At 42.3% G+C, this 17,706-nt stretch overlaps 1 protein-coding gene and 1 long non-coding RNA gene across 3 annotated transcripts in view; one reads left to right on the top strand and one right to left on the bottom strand.

Moving 5' to 3' along the window:
* The window catches only part of Enpp2 (ectonucleotide pyrophosphatase/phosphodiesterase 2), a 118,080-nt gene extending 102,366 nt beyond the window's left edge, over window positions 1-15,714 (bottom strand). For both annotated transcript variants that reach the window (XM_021661995.2, XM_060389414.1), the window contains exon 1: window positions 15,553-15,714. In XM_021661995.2, coding sequence (XP_021517670.1) covers window positions 15,553-15,573 — 21 coding nt within the window. In that variant the 5' untranslated portion in view covers window positions 15,574-15,714. The remainder of the gene's footprint in view (window positions 1-15,552) is intronic.
* Window positions 15,715-16,034: 320 nt separating this feature from the next.
* On the top strand, window positions 16,035-17,474 carry LOC110564524 (uncharacterized). Its single transcript, XR_002477335.2, has 2 exons — window positions 16,035-16,327; window positions 16,895-17,474. It is a non-coding gene; the product is annotated as an uncharacterized LOC110564524 (long non-coding RNA).
* The last annotated feature ends 232 nt before the right edge of the window (window positions 17,475-17,706 follow it).

The following is a 17,706-nucleotide window of genomic DNA, read 5'->3' as shown; positions in this document are numbered from 1 at the left end:
GAGAGTGGCAATTTCAGCACCACATAGTAAGTTAGCTGTTTATATGTACTGTCGTATATATGTTATTAGTGAGGAAATGAAGACTCAAAAAGAGGTCATCATTTGGCCTGGGCCACACAGTTAGATGGTGAAGTAAGGATGAGATACCAGCCTGAATGGTCCAAAGTTTATAATCCCTTGTCCTCACCATGCCTTCACTACCATAAGACGTTGAAAAGCTCATTCAAGACACCTCCGTCATTTACAAAAAGTTCAACGGTGTCTGGCACAGAGAAAATTGAGCTGCTTGTGCCTCATTCCCCAGACAGAAATTCAAATAGACGAAAACACAGCAACTGATTCTAGCTTTCAGCTCTTCTCATCTTCCTGGCAGTTGAGAGATGAGAAAATTGGCAGTGCCATGAATACCATTCTCAGTGCAATGGCAACTTGCTAGCATCAGAGCTTAACCTCAGCCCCCAACCAAACTTGTGACCTGGGCACACACATCTGTTAATTTATTGGGCTTTTGTTTGTCTAAGAATGAAAGCAATCAACAGGCGCTAAGTGCGTGCCCTGCATGTTAATTGATAGCTGCCCTATTATGGAGTAAAGGGGGCATTGTGATGAATTTGATGAGCTTGGACACTCTTGCATTATCCCAACTCCAGCCTAACAATGCTTTTCTCAACAAGACTGGGCCCGGTGCACCCAGCTGCACAAAGGGTTTTGGATTTGGCATTTACATGCGCAGTGTGGCATCAGAATGGGTGAGTAAAGACATTACTGTTTCATCCCATTGTTCAAGCTGTTGCACAGCTAAATATAAATTGTTGAGAGTGTCTATAATTGTTTTAAGATGTAACGAAAAGTAGGCAGTTCTTAAGAGTCACTTACACAGAGACTGTGACAGCATGCACAGGACCTGGACAGGTTCAAAGCCAACAAAATCCCCATATAGAGTAGGGGAAGTGGACACAAAGTCCTACCCTGGAGAAAGAAGCTACTTGTAATTTATACCTGCTAGGAAAGGGAAAACCAATTTTCTCCAATGGAGTGTCACTGAATAGATCAATTGCACACCAGGGCAGGCACCATGTCCAGGAGTAGTCAGCCAACACAAACAAACTCCATGTTTTCCTGTCTGATTTTTGCTTTGTTTTTGTGGGGTTTGTCTTACAGGGTTTTGTTTTCTGTTTGTTTGGTTGTTTTTAGCGTGTTTGGATTTTCATTTGGGTTTCTCTGTTTTTTTGGTTGTTTGTTTGCTTGCAAGTTGGGTGAGTAGGGAGGTGGGAAGGATTTGAGAGGAGTCAAGGGAGGGGAAAGAATATGATCAAAATATTTTGAATGAAAAAATTAAATACAAAAAATTAATTAGTAATAAAAGAATCAGTAAATCTAAGTTCCAGCTTCAGTGTCTTTACTTACTAACTGCCTGAGTTTAGAAGTCGTATCTTCTTTAACCTCTTGTCTCTCCAAGCCCTCAGTTCTGAGCCACCCAAGGCCTTTCTCTGTTTTCAGTTTTCTCTCTCTGCTTCATGATATGGTTGAGAGTGTGACCTCTCTGCTTCCTGCTTTGGACACCATGTCCTCCACTTGCAGCCATGCCTCCCTAACACGGAGGACTCACCCTCCTGGAATCATAAGTGGAAAGAGACTCTTTTCTTCTTTAAGTCACACTCCATCATGGTGTTAATCACAGCAATGAAAAGGGACTAAAACTGCTCTAAGCCCACAGCTCTCAAGAATTTTCAAGATTCTACAGGAATGCTTAGCCAAATTCCAGAAAAAATAATGTTGTTGTTTTTTTGTTTGTTTGTTTTTGTTTTTGTTTGGTTTTTTTTTCTTATTCTTGCTCCTAGAAATCCAAACAGTGCAAAAATCCCTGTTTCTGCTTCACTTCAGCAGAGATTCCAGACATCAGAACTGGGACTGGAATCACTTCATATCTGCTATCCACTTAATAGCTCAGACAGCAATGTCTCCAGGCTTCCACGCCCATCCTGCTTTGGGAACTACCATGCCTGCTAATCACCTCAGAAGATCACTATGTTTTTATGCTGTTTGGCTTGAAAGGTCAATTTGCAAAACTTAGAATACTTTGAGAAGAGAGTCTCAACTGGAGAATTGCCTAAATCTTGTTTGCCGGTGGGCATAACTGGGCAGGAGAAAGGAGATCATTTGACGTTTAATTGAATCAGCCCACTGTGGGCAGCACCATTCCCTATGCTGAGCCCTGAATCAGGTGAGAGAAAGGAAGCTGGGCCTTGAGAGTGGACTAAATGCTTAAGAGCACTGCTGTTCTTGCAGAGGACTGGGGTCACTTCCCAGCACCCACTTGTAAACCACCATGCCAGTGACTCCAGATCCAGGGAACTTGATCTTCTCTTCTGACCTCTGTGGATGGGCACACAACTGATACACATAAATATATGCAGAAGAATACTAGCATACATAAAACAAAATAAATCTTAAAAAGAGAGGGAGCATGAAGAAAGCCCCCAGACCATAAGCAAGCAGGCAGCATGTGTACATTCGTTTCTCTGTGCTGTGACCACATGTCTCAAGCGCCTGCCTCTGTCCTTCTCTAGAATAATGGATTGCAATCTGGGATTGTAAGCTAAATAAACCCTTCTTCCCCTCAGTTTATGAGAGGATGTTTTCTCACAGCAACAGAAATGAAGCTAGAGCAGCTTGATACACAACATGCAACCACTGCTATGCCTAGTGCACGGGAGGGTGAGGAACATTAAGACAAACTGATTGCTCTTCCTATCTGCAGCTCATCACCAAATTACAGACTGAGGGTGATGGTTTATCTAGGATTATGCGGGCAGTTTACTCCCGTGCAGTTCTGATGGCAATGTTTAGTCAATTTGGCAACTCTGGGAGTGAATATTGAGACTGAAATATGGAAGATGACAGCAAGCAAAGGTCCAGGCCCAGCCATCAGTGGATGGATGCTGGTAACGCCTCTCAACAGACCTTTCCAGTGCACTTTCAGCTAGCCAAGAGACTAAAAGACCCAGATCAGTCACCGTTATAGCTTACACAGACGCTGGAGCGTTCTTCTGAGATTCATTAAATCATGCAAACAGATGGTACTGTTATCATCTATAATTAGTGAGGCAAAGAAAGTAGATACAGAAAATTAAGTACAGAACTGTGATTTAGATAGTGTGGCTGCAGATTCTGAACTCTCAGCCACTACTAAATTCAGCCAATCAGGTTTATCCTAGGGATGGATGCGCTTTTAATCCTAAATCACAAATTGGTTTTCTCATTGATAAAGTAAGGACTAATTAAATGCGCGCTCTACCTCTTGCATGGTGACAGTTTGAGCAGTTTGACATCAGGGGACTTTACTGTAAATTCTAAGAATTACTGAGAATCTTCCCAAAATTAATCACTTATCCTCTTAGGTGTCCACTTTGTTCATCCTACACATGAGAAGAGCAATACCACCTTCAATAAATACAACAAAAATATATTTTAAAGAAAACACAATGTCATCTTTAAAAAAAAATAAAGTACATAAACAGGCACACAGACAGGTAGACAGCATTGTTTAGATCCCCGAATCAACAACATGGGAATGATTGTACAGGAACTAATTAGAAACGTAGACTCAGCCCCACAGCAGAATTTCTCAATCAGGAACTCTGAAGCAACTAGCATGTTAACATTAACCACCCTAGATGCTATTTTCTTTACCTTTTAGATTTTTATTATTTTATATTTCATGCATATGGCTGTTTTGCCTGCATGCATGTCTGGGCACTATGTGCTTGCCTGGTGCCTGAATCTGGAGTTACAGATGGGTGTGAACTGCCATATAAGTGCTGAGAATTGAACCAGGGTCCTCTGGATAAGCAGCCAGTGTTCTTTAGTATTGACTCATCTCTCCATCCCACTTATTTTCTTGTTTTTATGGGTTTTTTTTTCTTGGTTGAGAATGGATTTCTTTCTCTATCTTGGACTGACTCATGACAATCCCACTGCAACAGTCTTCCAAGTGATGGGATTTCAGTTATGAGATACCATACCTGACATTACTTTCTTAAATGTTTTATTAGCATATGTTAATTATTCATAATATAATTCATAACAACATTTCATATATATGCATAATGTATTTCAAACATTTTCATGCCCTATTGCCCTCTCTTGTCTTTCACATATTCTCTTAATCTCCTTCTTCCTTCAAACTAGACAGGGTGGGCCTCTTGTGTCCACAGCTGGTCTTGAACTCTTCAAGTTGCTAAAGAAGATCTTAAACTCCTGATTCTATTGCATCTACTGCTCAAGCGCAAAGATTATAGGCTAAGATTATAAGCCAGTTTATGCGGTGCTGAGGACTGAATTTAGGGCACCACACTGGACATCCCCACCCCCTGTCCTTTCTATTTCTAAAGAACCCTTTTTCCAAATTGATATTGGGAGAAAGTTCCTTCTTTTTGCAGTTTTCTGTCCTGCATGTGTGAAATAAACTTTGACTCAGTACTTTAAAAAGGCAAAACAAACAAACCAATAAGTAAGACTAGATTTGGCCTGCAGGCTATAGTTTGACAACTCTTGGTTGTAAATATGTGTGTGTGTGTTTGTGTGTGTGTGTGTGTGTATTGTATATTGTATATTATGTATTATATATATTACAAGCAATTCTTTTTAAAATGTGTGTGTGTGTGTGTGTGTGTGTGTGTGTGTGTGTGTGTGTGTGTGTTTAAAACAGAAGACAGTACTGGATCCCTTGGAACTGCCATTACAAGAGGCTGTGGGCTACCTTGTGGGCTCTAGAAATGGAACACTGGACCACTGCAAGAGCATCAAGTATTCTTAACCATTGACCCATCTCTCCAGCCCTGCCAAGCCTTGGTTTTGAACATCCCATGAGATTACTGATGTAAGCACTTTGTATGACCCCTAGAAGACAAGCCATCAAAAATAGCTAGCTCAAGTGTAGTTCTAGTTAGTGCTTTCAAACTGGGTGTAAAAAGCAAAATAAAACCCCAACCAAAAACAAAGGCTATATTTGTGAATAGACCGTGGTTGTAGTATCAGTCTCAAAAAAAAGACCCCTGTGCCCAGATTTCTTGGTTCTGTTGCTCTCCTTATGGAGCTCCTGGTCTCTCCAGGTCTTACTAACTTCCCCTTCTTTCATATGATTCCCTGCACTCTGCCCAAAGTTTGGCTATGACTCTCAGCATCTGCTTTGATATACTGATGGGTAGAATCTTTCAGAGACCCTCTGTGGTAGGTTCCTGTCCTGTTTCTTGTTTTCACCTCCTTCCAATGTCCTTCCCATTTGTCTTTCTGAGTGAGGATTGATTCTCTTACCCAAAGAATCAATCCTCTTGTTTAGCTTCTTTAGGTGTACAGATTTTAGTATGTTTATCGTATAGTATAGGTCTAGTATCCACTTATAAGTGAGAATATACTGTGTGTGTCTTTCTGCTTCTGGGATACCTCACTCAGAATGACCTTTTCTAGATCCCACCACTTACCTTGTATATAACCTAGAACCCATGGGTTCCTAGTATGGGGAACAAGGACTGTCTCTGACATGAATTCAGTGGCTGGCTCTTTGACAACCCCCCCCCCCCGAGGGAGCAGCCTTGCCAGGCCACAGAGGAGGACATTGTGGCCAGTCCTGATGAGACCTGCTAGGCTAGGGTCAGATGGAAGGGGAGGAGGACCTCCCCTATCAGTTGACTTGGAGAGGGGCATGGGAGAATATGAGGGAGGGTGGGATTGGGAGAGAATGAAGGAGGAGATTACAGCTTGGATACAAAGTGAATACAATGTAATTAATGTAAAAAAAATAAAAATTTAATTAAAAAAACTTAACCTTGTCAATTGCCTCTGAAGTGTTATTAAAATAAATGCATAACTTTTATATAGACTTAAATATCGACACATAGAAGTATTATGAGTCTATTCTCTCCTCTCTAGTTCCTTTCAAATACAGTTGCTAGATACACTTTTTTAGTATTTTTAACAATAGAAAATATTCAATAAAAGTATTCATTGTTTATATTGAAATTAACTGGAACATCTTGATATTTAGTCTTTACTGAATTCTGATGTCCTATCCATAGATCACTATGACTCACCATTTTGAAAACTCTGGTTTTATCACACCATGAGGATAATCAACACAAACAACATTTTGTTCTCAAAGGAAGGAAAGGAATTACATTCTTATGGAATTAACCCCAAGGTTCAGAACTAATAACTCCCCTGGGTAGAAGCCACTGAAACATTGTGAGACAACCCAGGGTTTCACACTCTTGGGTGCCAAGAACAAGCTTAGGTCACCCAAGGAAAAAGTGCAATAATCTTGCATTTGTTTCTGCTGATTAAAGTCAAGCAGCTTCCAGGAAACTGTTAGGCTCTCCTCATGTCACTATGTTGAATTAACATGTGGACAGTATTAATAAGGAAAAAACCCAATTATATCTAATTTATCCAAAGTTTTACAGTTGGATACGTCAGCAATCAAATTGTATACTGAGAAAGCCTATTCTGTCCATCACCAAATCCTTTGAGTAGAGAAGAAATAATTCCCATTGTAAACACTGTCATGTTCAAAAGGAATTGTGGAGATAAAAATTATTTGCAAGTCGTAAACACAAAACACTGTCATGTTATGTTCACGTTTGAACATCAGAAGCTCTGGTGACTGAAAACAAATGTTGAGTGTTACCAGATGAACCACACTCAGGGTAGAATGATACAGGTTTCATAGCAAAGTACCACAGGAAGAGATTGAGCCAAGTGTGAAGAGACAGTGACTTTGGAGTGCCTGACCTTAAGAGGACATCTATACCATTTCTTCCATGGCTCAGGTAACATCTGAAAAATGGGGTAAAGGTTTTAGGAGCCAGAGGTTGAGGAAGAGCGCTGTGACACAGTGTCTTCTGGATATGACACAGCGATTGCAGTCATGAACTCACTGCAGCCAAGATTATCTGCACAAGACCTTCATAAGACTATGCCCAACACTGCTTCCTTATGTGTTGGGGAGGGCCCCCTGATGACTCATCACTGAGGGACTACAAACAGTTAGTGGGTGCTATGGTAGCGGTGTCATTTTCTTTGGTGGTATGGCTATTGCTAAGTTGTCTGTGTTCTAGTACACACCCAGTTCATGCTCATACAAGCAATAAGAGTTAAACTCAGGGAGTCAAGGAAAGTGGGGAGGAGATGAAGGTAGGAGGCAATTTCTTTTTATGGGGAGAAAAAGAGTCTCAGTAGGAGAAAAGAATGGCTGACAGAGGCTAGTGGGAATGAAAATGACCAAAAAATATACTTAATTAATTAATAAAAAGTGGCTAAAGCAATAGATTTGCATTTGGCACACATCCTGAAATCTAGCAGTGTAAGCACAAAGTGTCAGTCAGCAGGGCTGGTTTCCTCTGAGCTCTCCCTCCTTGGCTTACCATCACCTGCTTTCTCCTGTGCCTCTCCACATCATCTTCCCTCCATGATGTCTCTAGTTCCTGTTCCCCGGATATCCATCATATTGGGTTAGTACACATGCCTGCTACCTACTCTCACTAGCCCCTCTAAAAACCTTATCTCCAAAGTCACACTGTGGAGTGAGTCTACAGGCCCAAGACTCCAACACATGAACCTGGAGCATGAGATACAATTCATCCCATAATAACATCTTTCATTTAGTCTGTCGTAAGTGACCACACAGATTCACAGGACTTTCCAAATAAGGCCAGTTTCTGTTCTGATGAAAGCATTCCACTTTATAATGGAAATGTTCTTGCTTATTGAGTGTCCAAAATGATTGATTATTTACTTTAGAATAAGGATCCAAGTCCATGGCCTTCCACCTTCTCCAAACACCAGAATGCTGGCCAATGTCCATCTTTCCAGAGAATTACCTTTATTCTACAGCAGCTCTGTCTTCATTTCCTCATGTATTCAGCTTATAAGCAGTAATTCATTTCACATTAGTCACCAAAGTGCTTAGACGTCAAACTCAATTATTTGTTCATATAATTTATTAGTTGTCAGTCCCTTCCTTCCAAAACCCACAGGTTGTTGACAAGTTTCCAGAATAGTTGCCTTCATTAAACTATGGGTCTAAAACCATATGTACAGAAACTTTATAACAAAATAAATAATTTAAAAATTCCAAAATAAAAATGATAAAACTAAGTTAAGGGGCCTTTAAAAAAAATCTTGTTTCCTTAATGTTCAATATCTTCCCTTTAGTCATTAAATGGATTTCTCGTTTTAGAAACTGTCAGTGTTTCATATAGAATGGTTGCAGAGGTGAATGTTCCAGGGAGTTAATCATAGTGTTGCATGTTGCATCAAAAACTGCAAATAGTCTAATGCCCAGCTATGGAAATTCACTAACGAAATCACAAGATGGCGATAGAATGGGATGCGATCTCACTCATTAGAGATCGTGTTTGCAAAGAACTTACAATGGCACAGGGTTTGTTTTTTAGGTATAAAACAGGTTATAGAAAATTGAGCATGACTTCAATTTTAAGATACAAGCACATAAAACAGTTCAGAAGGGCTGTTCACCCAGGTGCTGTGATGTGCACCTCTAGGTAATGCAACTCCAGATGATTTTCTTTACTTCTTCTTTATTCCTTCTTTCATTCAACTCTTTCTAGACAATGTGTGTATCACCTATATAATAAAATATGGTTATTTCTAGATTTAGTCATTTTATTTTATGTGCATGAGTATTTTGCCTTTGTGTATGTGTGTGTGTTTGTGTGTGTGTATGGAAAACAAACTCAGGTCCTCTATAAGAGCCACAAGTCTTCTTAAGTGCTGAGCAATCTATCCAGCCAAACATAACTATTTTTAATAAATCAACCTTTCCCCTTAGACAAAGCATCATTCACTCCACTGGGTTACGGTAGAGATCACAAAGTGTTCTAACTCTAACTGGAGTTCTAGAAGATAGAAATTTAGGAAAGCAATTTAAATAAGTATAAAAATAATTATATACTATGTAATATAAGGCAACTGGCCATGTTTATATAAGATTAAGAAAGAAAAAAAGATTAAGAAAAAGGAGGGGTAAAAGGAGAAAAAGAAGGAGAGGAAGGAGGTGGAGGAAGAGGAAAAGGTGGTGGTGGTAGTGTGAAGTGGAAAGGAGGAAGACAAACAAGGGTTTCTTGATAAAGGTCATGGTAGGACTCAGGTTAGGACTTGAGGAAATGGTGTATTTTTCATTGAGGATGTAGGATGTAGGAAGGATAGTTATTTCTGGTGGAGGACATGACATAAATAAACACAGTGGCACTAAAATGCAAGGTCTATTCTGAGAGGAACAAATAGTGAACATGAAGTAACTTTTGGGCTTTCTAGAAAATATATATCAAGGAATCAAGCATATAAATTATGTCAGGGAGATGGAAGATCTTAAAATGTATGGTTGAAATGAAGTTTCTCTTGTACATGCTAGCTACCAGGAAGAAATAGATATGCCCTAGAACCAAGAAATCGGGACACATGGCACGCAGCAAAGGCTGAATCACAGTGGGCTGTAAATGCCAGGCTCAGCTATTTGAACTTCACACACAATTTTGGCATCTTGAGTAAGAACAGAAACATCGGTGTCCTCCAGCCTCCCTATCCTTACCCCAATTCTTTAACTTTTTCCAGAATAGTTGTGCAGCAAAGACCTTGTTGCCTTGGAAAGCCTGTCAGAAAATTCTTTACTTGATTCACTAAAATTTCATTCCCCCCAACATGAGCCAGTATCCCCCCACCACATGAACCAGTCTTGCCATCTCAAAGACAAGCAATGCTAATCTCCCTTCCACATAGAATGAAAGACGCAAAGACAGGTATAGTGACCTTCTAGGTCTTTTTTTATATAGATTAAATGGATTGCACGCTTCCTTCTTGCAGCATCCCTGCAGTCTTTCATCACTCACTTTGTTTCTCCAAATGAGCTTTCGATTTGACCCACTTCTTTTCATCTTCCCAGCTACCATCTTGGTTGGGGTCCCCATCTCTCCTTGATTATATACTACAGTGCTTCTAATGTGCATGCCCTGCCACCATCATCATCTTCTTCCTTTCACTCCCTTCAGCCTATTGTCCATTCTGTAGACTTTGCAAAATATAATACGGCATTTGGTGCAGCCTTGCTGAAAGCCTTCACTGGGTCTCATTCTCCTAATCATTAATTGCTGTGTAGTAGCTTTATATAGCATCCCATGCTACCCTTCTGGCCTAGTTTCTCTCATCCTCTACCTCATTAGATTCTTTCTTGACTGCCCCCATTGCTCCCAGCTTGTTGAGGGCACATCAGCTTGAAAACTTCTCTCCTCTATCACCTTCACCTTGCTTGTCCCTAGTCAGCTTCTGAGTCTCAGTGTAGACAGGTATCAATTCTACACATAACCTGTCCATTAATTCTGGATTACATAATTCCATCAGGACTTAAGTTTCCTCTGTCAAATTAAAGCCACATGTTCCCTGCCCAGGATGCCTTTACATTGCAAACCCCATCTGACCAGGTCTGCCTTTTACAACACAGTAGGTGTCACACAGTAGGTACTCTGACAATAATTGCTAAAAACCTAATGTGTGGCATTCAGATTGAGCTGTGGGGTTCTAAAGGCTGAACAATACAGAATGAAATGACTCACCTCCTATATTTGATACTTTAGACTTCTTATAAATCCTAATTTTAATTTTAGAAGCAACATCTTACTGTTGCTCTAGTTGCCAGATTAAATCTCTAAACATTGAATACATCAAGCCACCACTTCTCTCCTGAACTATTCTCATCTGTTCCTTTCTCCATCTTCTCCCTCTCTACATATCTGCTCCCTCATCTTCCCCCTTCTTAAGCCTCCTCTTCTTCTCCCCCACATCCTTCTTATTTTTAAGTATGGCACAATCCACATGCTTTCAAATGCTTCATTTTAGCTAAAATTCTAACTGTCCTTTTAAAAATTGGATAATGAAATAGCCATTCAGAGTGAAAGTTACACAACTAGTGATTGCCAGGGTAGAGACGTGAGCCCATGTCCTGTGACTCCAAGTTCATGGTCATTAGCACACATTACACAGGATCCTCTCAAAACAGAAAACATGCATAATTTGATTATGCTGGCTTCTAACCACCACCTACTCCCTTCTCCCAAGTACCCACTGAATTAATTAGCCCTTTGATTACAGATATTTTAGCCAGACGTCCTTAACAACTCAAGGGTATTGAAGGAAAGACTTGGATGAACCCCCCAAAAGTTTATGCAAAATGCTGTGTGTAGTCTTTTGTACATTTTTTTCCCTAAGAAGAGTAGTGTGCATCCAAACCTCAAAAGAACCATGGCCCCACAGAGCTTAAGAACAGCTTACAGTTTAAATAACTCCCTATAGAATGCAATCACTAGTCACCTCACAGTGTTTCCAAATGCATAGTTCTCTCACTGGAAAATCAGAACCACATTTTCTCACTTGTAGCCTCCCAAAGTCTCCATCATTCTCTAGACAGCTCTTGGAGATTTTCCTTCCTGGCCACTGGAAGCCCCAGGTAACTTCTCTCCTGCTGGGTTGCAGCCCAAGGAGAATTTCTTTGCTTTCATAAAGTCAAGAGAGGCAATACTAAAAACTTTTCATGCCTGGAGATCTGCAGGCTTTATGCTGGGATAAGAAAAACCTCCCAATTCAGATGTAGATTACACAGGAGACACTGGAAACATTATCTCAAATATCCAGAAATTCTAAACTCTTCCTATTTAAAATAATTGGAAGAGTGTGACTTGTCCTGCTAATATGATGAATCTTTATTCTTTACCCTATTGTAGCTCAAAAAAAATTTCACACAAGCTCTTGTATCTCCATTATGTAATCCACTGCCTGAACAGAATACTCATTCTTAAACAGTGCATAAAAATTCACAAAACAGCTGCTGGCAAGATGGCTCCATGGATAAAGGTGATTGCTATCCAAGTCTGATGATGTGTGTTCAAGCCCCAGATCCCAGGAGAACATAGAGGGAGAGAACTGACTCCACAAAGTTGTTCTCTTATTTACACACACGTGTTCATGCACACACACACATTTTCTTACAGTTTTTTTTTTCAAAAAAGAATTTACAAGTATTCTGGGGCTGGTGAATATGTCTTAGTTGGTAAAGTGCTTGCTTAGCAAGCATGAAGTCCCAAATTCAATCCCCAGTATTACATAAAACTAAGTGTAGTAATGCACAACTGTAATCCCAGCAGTCAGGTGTCAGGCAGTAGATCCTGGAGGATCAAAAGTTCATCATCTACATAGCAAGTCTGAAGCCAGTCTGGGTACATGAGACCCAGAGAGGAGAAGAGAAAAAAAGACAAAGAGAGGACAGGACAGGAGAAGAGAGGACAGGAGAGGAGGGGAAAGGAGGGGAGAGAAGGGAAGAGGAGGACAAGATAGGACAGGACAGGAGAAGAGAGGACAGGAGAGGAAGAAAAGAAAAAGGAGAGGGGAAGAAGGGGGAAGGGAAAGGGAAGGAAATAAGAGGAAAGGGGGAGAGGAGAGGAAGAAAGAGAGGAATAGAGGGGGAGAGAAGGGGAGGAAGAACAGGCTAGAAAGAAAAATCAATCCCAAGAATTTATGAAACATCCCAACTGAGACATGGGGCACTAGGCTCTAAAGATCCTAGGAAAAAATAATAGTGAGACAAAAGCAGTTCTTCTGTATCCTGTAGGTGTGTATTGCCTACTGGGGGGGGGCAGATGAGTAGAATACTGCAATAAAGAATGGTAAGAACTGATAGTGGGAAAAAGGAAGCTCTGGGAGAAAATGGCAAGTTTGCTTAAACCACTCTAAAAGAGGAGTAGATGGTCTTGGAAGTTTCAAAAAGAAAGAAAGAAAAAAGAAGAAGGTGGTTATTAGCTGAGTCACTGAAAAAAAAATATGATGCTAGACACTGACCTGAGAGAAGATAGTTTAATATGACTACTTTGTGCACAGTGTGTGTAAGACATGCAAAATCATACATGAAATGTGGAAAGGGAGGAAGTTGTTAGGTAGGAGAGCAATAAGTTAAAAAGCTAGTTGTGGGAGCTGGAGAGATGGCTCAGTGTTTTAAAACAACTGGCTGTTCTTCTAGAGGACCTGGATTCAATTCCCAGCACCCACACGACAGCTCACAACTGTCTGTAACTCCAATTCCAGGGGCCTGCTACCTTCACAGACATACATGCAGAAAAACTACCAATGCACATTTTTTAAAAAATCAACATCATTTCTTAAAAAAAATACAAAAATTCACTAACACATGTCTCACAAAGCATGTCTCTGACCATATTGTGCTTTAGGAACACCCGACACAATATGGAGATCAGGTGATGTGACTGAATTCAGGGTCACCTAAAAGGCACACACCTGTGGATGTCTGTGAGTGTATCTCCAGAGAGGACAGAATAACCACAGACCCACCTTAAATAAGAGTGACACTATCCCACAGGCTGTGTCCCCAGACTGAAAAGGGGGAAAAGAAAAATCTAGCTGAGTGCCAGTAGTCAGCTCTAGCATGACCCCACCCTCCCCTGGCTTCCTAACTACAGATGGACCTGTAATCTCATGCTCGCAGCACCAGCCTTCCCAATGGACATGATCCGCTCTAATAGTGAGTCAAAATAAATCCTCCATCCTTAAGTTGTCAGGTATTTTGTTAAGGCAATGAGAAAAGTAGCCAATGTGACCAGAATGCCTGAACTCAAAAAATGGAAGGAGAGATGGCACATATATGAACAGAAAGTTGCATGTGGAATGTCACCCAGTGGAAAGACTGGAAAGAAAAGCATGATGGTGATTCTACTGTGTCTACCATGACGAGGGTGTCCTTAGCACAGTGGAAGAGCAGAGGCGGAAGGAGAATGGTGAAGAGATTCAGTTTTGAATATTTTTACTTCAAGATGCTTTGTGGAACACCCCACTGGAAATGTTTCAGGAGAAAGGCTCTGCTACAGAACCATGTATATCTGCAGTGACTGAAGCTGCTGGAGTGGATGGGATAGATGGTAAGGGGAGAGAGTCAAGGACAGACCTGAGGGAAGCACTAAAAGATCTAAAGTGAGGCCCGTTAAGGTATTAAGTAGTGACTCAAAGGGGCAAAAGAGAACAGGGCAGAGATGGTCTTAGAGAATCTAAGAGTCCAAACATGAGAGAGGGAATGACTACTATTCAAAATGGCCTCATGAACCCAAAGAAGGAGGAGGACTTCAAAATTCTCTGCAGTTAAGCATTAGGACAGGATCTCATCCTGGAGATACTATAGCATTCTGCCACCCAGTAGCTCTGGGAGGCGGAGCACTGAACCAAAGATTATTCTCAACATTTGCAAGCAACTGAAACATGACTCGCCAGTTTTTGAACACCTAGTAACATGCCACCTCCTCTTTCTTTCCTTTTCTGTTTTCATTAAGACTGTCCTATGTCTGTCCCACAATTATATTTTAGGAATAAAAATAAAAATCTCTGTAGTTTTTGATGCAAAGAGGCCTTTGATGACCTCAACAAAAGGGAGTCTTCAAAGTGAAGGACCAAGGCTATGTATGAAGGAGAGTAAGGACAGTGAGATCTTGTCACCCGCTCTTTCAAGAAGGAGAAAACCGGATAGCAGCTGGAGGTGGCCTCTGGAGAGGATCATAAGTTCAGAAAATTACTGAAGTGTAGAAAACCTCCTAGTCCAGTAGAATTGAGTGTGTGCTAAATGCACAAACAGATCCCAGAAAAGGGCTCTTTCTGAGCCCATTGAGCACTGGGAAGGCTTTTGTTTTCATCCCCTTTATCAGTGAGAAATGGCTCCCTGCTTAACCTGTTAAGATGAAACCGGAGTGGAAACAGAAGCAATCTCTGAAACCCTTTAACCAGCGGTCCTCGCTGCCCACCTGCTCTGCTCTTGGAGATTTCGGAGTCCAAACCAAAAAGCACCCGGGATCAGTAGGGAACCGAGCCGTCTAGTCTTAACCAAAAGGAGCCAGATCCATCCAAAGGATTCGCTCAAATAAAAAAGTACAAAGGAGCAGAGTCTGGCTGCTGGGATCTGGCTGCAGGAAAGGGCTTCCCCACTCGGAAAAATGATCTGTCTCTTTGAGGCAAGTGTAGGAAGGAGCACAGAGAACGCTACTGAAATAGATTGCTTTACAGTCCCCCAGCCTTGCCAAGCGCTTGTCTAACGAGTCATAAACAAGAAGGCCAGAGAGGCTGGCTGTCCCAGGAGGGCAAAGCTAACAGACCCCTGCGACTGGCTCTGGCCAAAGGGAGTCGCTCCCTTGCCACAGGCTCGAGCTGCGGTGAGCTGAGACTCGTCCCTAGCCCCTCACTGGCTTGTTTTCCAGAAACGAGATACGCATTTGCAAAGCCAAACAGACTCTGGCAACGACAACTCAAAATTAGCTCCGCGTTTGTGAGCCTAGAACTCGGTCCAGCTGAGGGTACGGGAAGCCAGCCCAGCCCGGAACGTTTTTTCCGGCAGCTGCCGAGGCCCCTTTGCAAGGTTTGCCCCGGCTGCACCGTGCAGCCCCCGTGACCCGGGAGCCCCAGCCATGGAGCACGCGCAAAGAGGAGTGCATACCCTACCAGATCCGAGTGGCGGCTCATGCTGCGGCGTCCGGGTGCCTCTCTCCAGCCAGGGCGCTGCGGACACAGCCTCGGCTGCCTGCCGGGGACCTGGGAGCTGAGCCCGGGATCGCGGCTCCTGACTGCGCTTGTTTGTGCTGGGCCGTTTGCTTTTGGGATTTCTCCAAGGCAGATGGAGTCAGGGGGCCGCTATCCCGGGGGACAGTGATTCCATTGGAAGCTGGCCTTTGACAGGACACACACATGACCTTTGACTAAAATGGCTTTAGGGAAGGAAAAGTGTCCGGACGTTGAAGACCCGGCGTCCAGCACCGCCATTCACGCTTCCACCCCCAACCGCGCCGGGTTAATTTTTCATCTTTCAAGCAGAGTCTGTGAAGTTTGCTGTGCATTTCCCCTTCTTTCTCTAGAATCCGTTCCTGTTTCCTGAAGATCTTGCTGCAGGACGTTCCTGCTGTGGTGTTGGTGGGTCCCTAAACCAGCGTTTCCAGGTGAGCTCAGCGGGGGACACATTCTAGAAAGGCCCTGCGGAACCCTGGGGAAGACGACCAGACCCTCGTATTTCCACCCCGTGAACACGTCACAATTTTTGAAGGGATTTTCACAACCCTGGAGGGTAGAGAAGCCTGTCTCTTGCTGCTATGACGTATGTTCGATCTTCTAAGCAGAGGGAGAAATCTTGGTCTCTGCTCTGAGTGACTCATCTTAACTTGATGATACCATAATTAATATAAAGCAACTGTGTAAACTGCTTCAATTTGGTGACTATAAAAGGGTAAGACTTTGTTTTAATAGAATGGTAGTTGGGTCATGGATAACCACAGTTATCTTGAATGCATTGACTACATTTAAAATTTTGTGCACATTTTGCTCATTACCGGAGACTGAAAAGATGCTCTGAGAATATCTGGCTTCAGAGGTTAGAAGCCAGAAGTTCTTGGGGGTGAACCAATGTCTATCAACAACACAATCAAAACCACTTTCTTTCATCCTTCAAGGGTGAGGGCTGGAGATATAGCTTAATAAAAGATCACTTGCGTCACACATGGAAACGTGGGAAGGTTCAGTTCCAAGTAGTTCCAGCTAATGGGAGTGGAGGGGAAAGCACAGTTCTTCATTGAGCCAGGTATGGAAGATTGCCACTAGTTTGAGGCCAGTCTGGGTTACAGAGTGAGACCTTGTCTCAAAAACAAACAAGAAACACTAACCCAGACAGACAGGAACTATGGACCTGTGGAAGGAGCCCTTGTCAAGCAGTCAAAGCTCCACAGCATTCAACGTGATAGGGAATGCCATAGAGGTCTGCAAAGATGAGATGCCCACATATTCTCATTTTCTTCAGCTTGGAGAAGGACTCCGCTGGTTGCTAGTGAACCCTCAGCTCTGAAGGTTTGAAGGAGTCGGGCAGAAAGAGAAACGGAGGAAGGGCACGCCACCACGAGACAGCACTGTGCACAAAAGCTGCCCGCTGGATTCAGAGAACTGAAAACAGTTGAGGCCAGCAGGGGCACTTGGTGTGAGAGCCTGTGTCCACAGAGGAGATGGTGGGTTTGGACTCTGACCCGCCTCGTGAGTCACTGTAGGAAACTTGGACTTCATCCTGCAATGCCCAATGAGTTGACAGAACTAGCCCCGGGTTGTCAGCCCACAAGAAAAGGATGCAGGAATCGAATGTTGTTGTACAACCAGAATAATATTTATATCAGTGTGGGGCTTAGGCTTTACCGGCCAGATGCAGTGCCCTTCTTTTTTTTTTTCTTTCTTTCTTTCTTTCTTCTTTCTAATTAGAAAAATGTAAGCAGTGTGTTTAACCTCAGCAAGCCTCAAGTTCCTCATCAATAAGACAGCGATTGTGCTGGATGCTATGAGGATTAAATGAAACTGTGTAAGTAAAGCCCTTAGCCTTTCTTCAGGAGAGTCTATGCAATAGCAAACAGGTAGCTACTGTTGTGTTGTAGAGAACTCTGGTTGGCACAGTGCAAAATGCAGAGGAATCAGGAAACCCCTCCACTTCTCTCTCCAGCACTTCTTCCCAGCTTTGGGCTCATGAGAGGTGTGAGGCCTCGCTCCCTTCTCTTTATCTTTGAGCTCCCTCATGGTATCTGCATCAGTTTGTTCATTTCCTTGAGCTAGCCACTCCATATCACCTGTGAA

Source organism: Meriones unguiculatus, chromosome 8 (genome assembly GCF_030254825.1).
Source record: "Meriones unguiculatus strain TT.TT164.6M chromosome 8, Bangor_MerUng_6.1, whole genome shotgun sequence".
Taxonomy (NCBI): Eukaryota; Metazoa; Chordata; class Mammalia; order Rodentia; family Muridae; genus Meriones; species Meriones unguiculatus.
The sequence above is the reverse complement of the archived record's forward strand: the minus strand, read 5'-3'. Positions and strand labels throughout refer to the sequence as shown.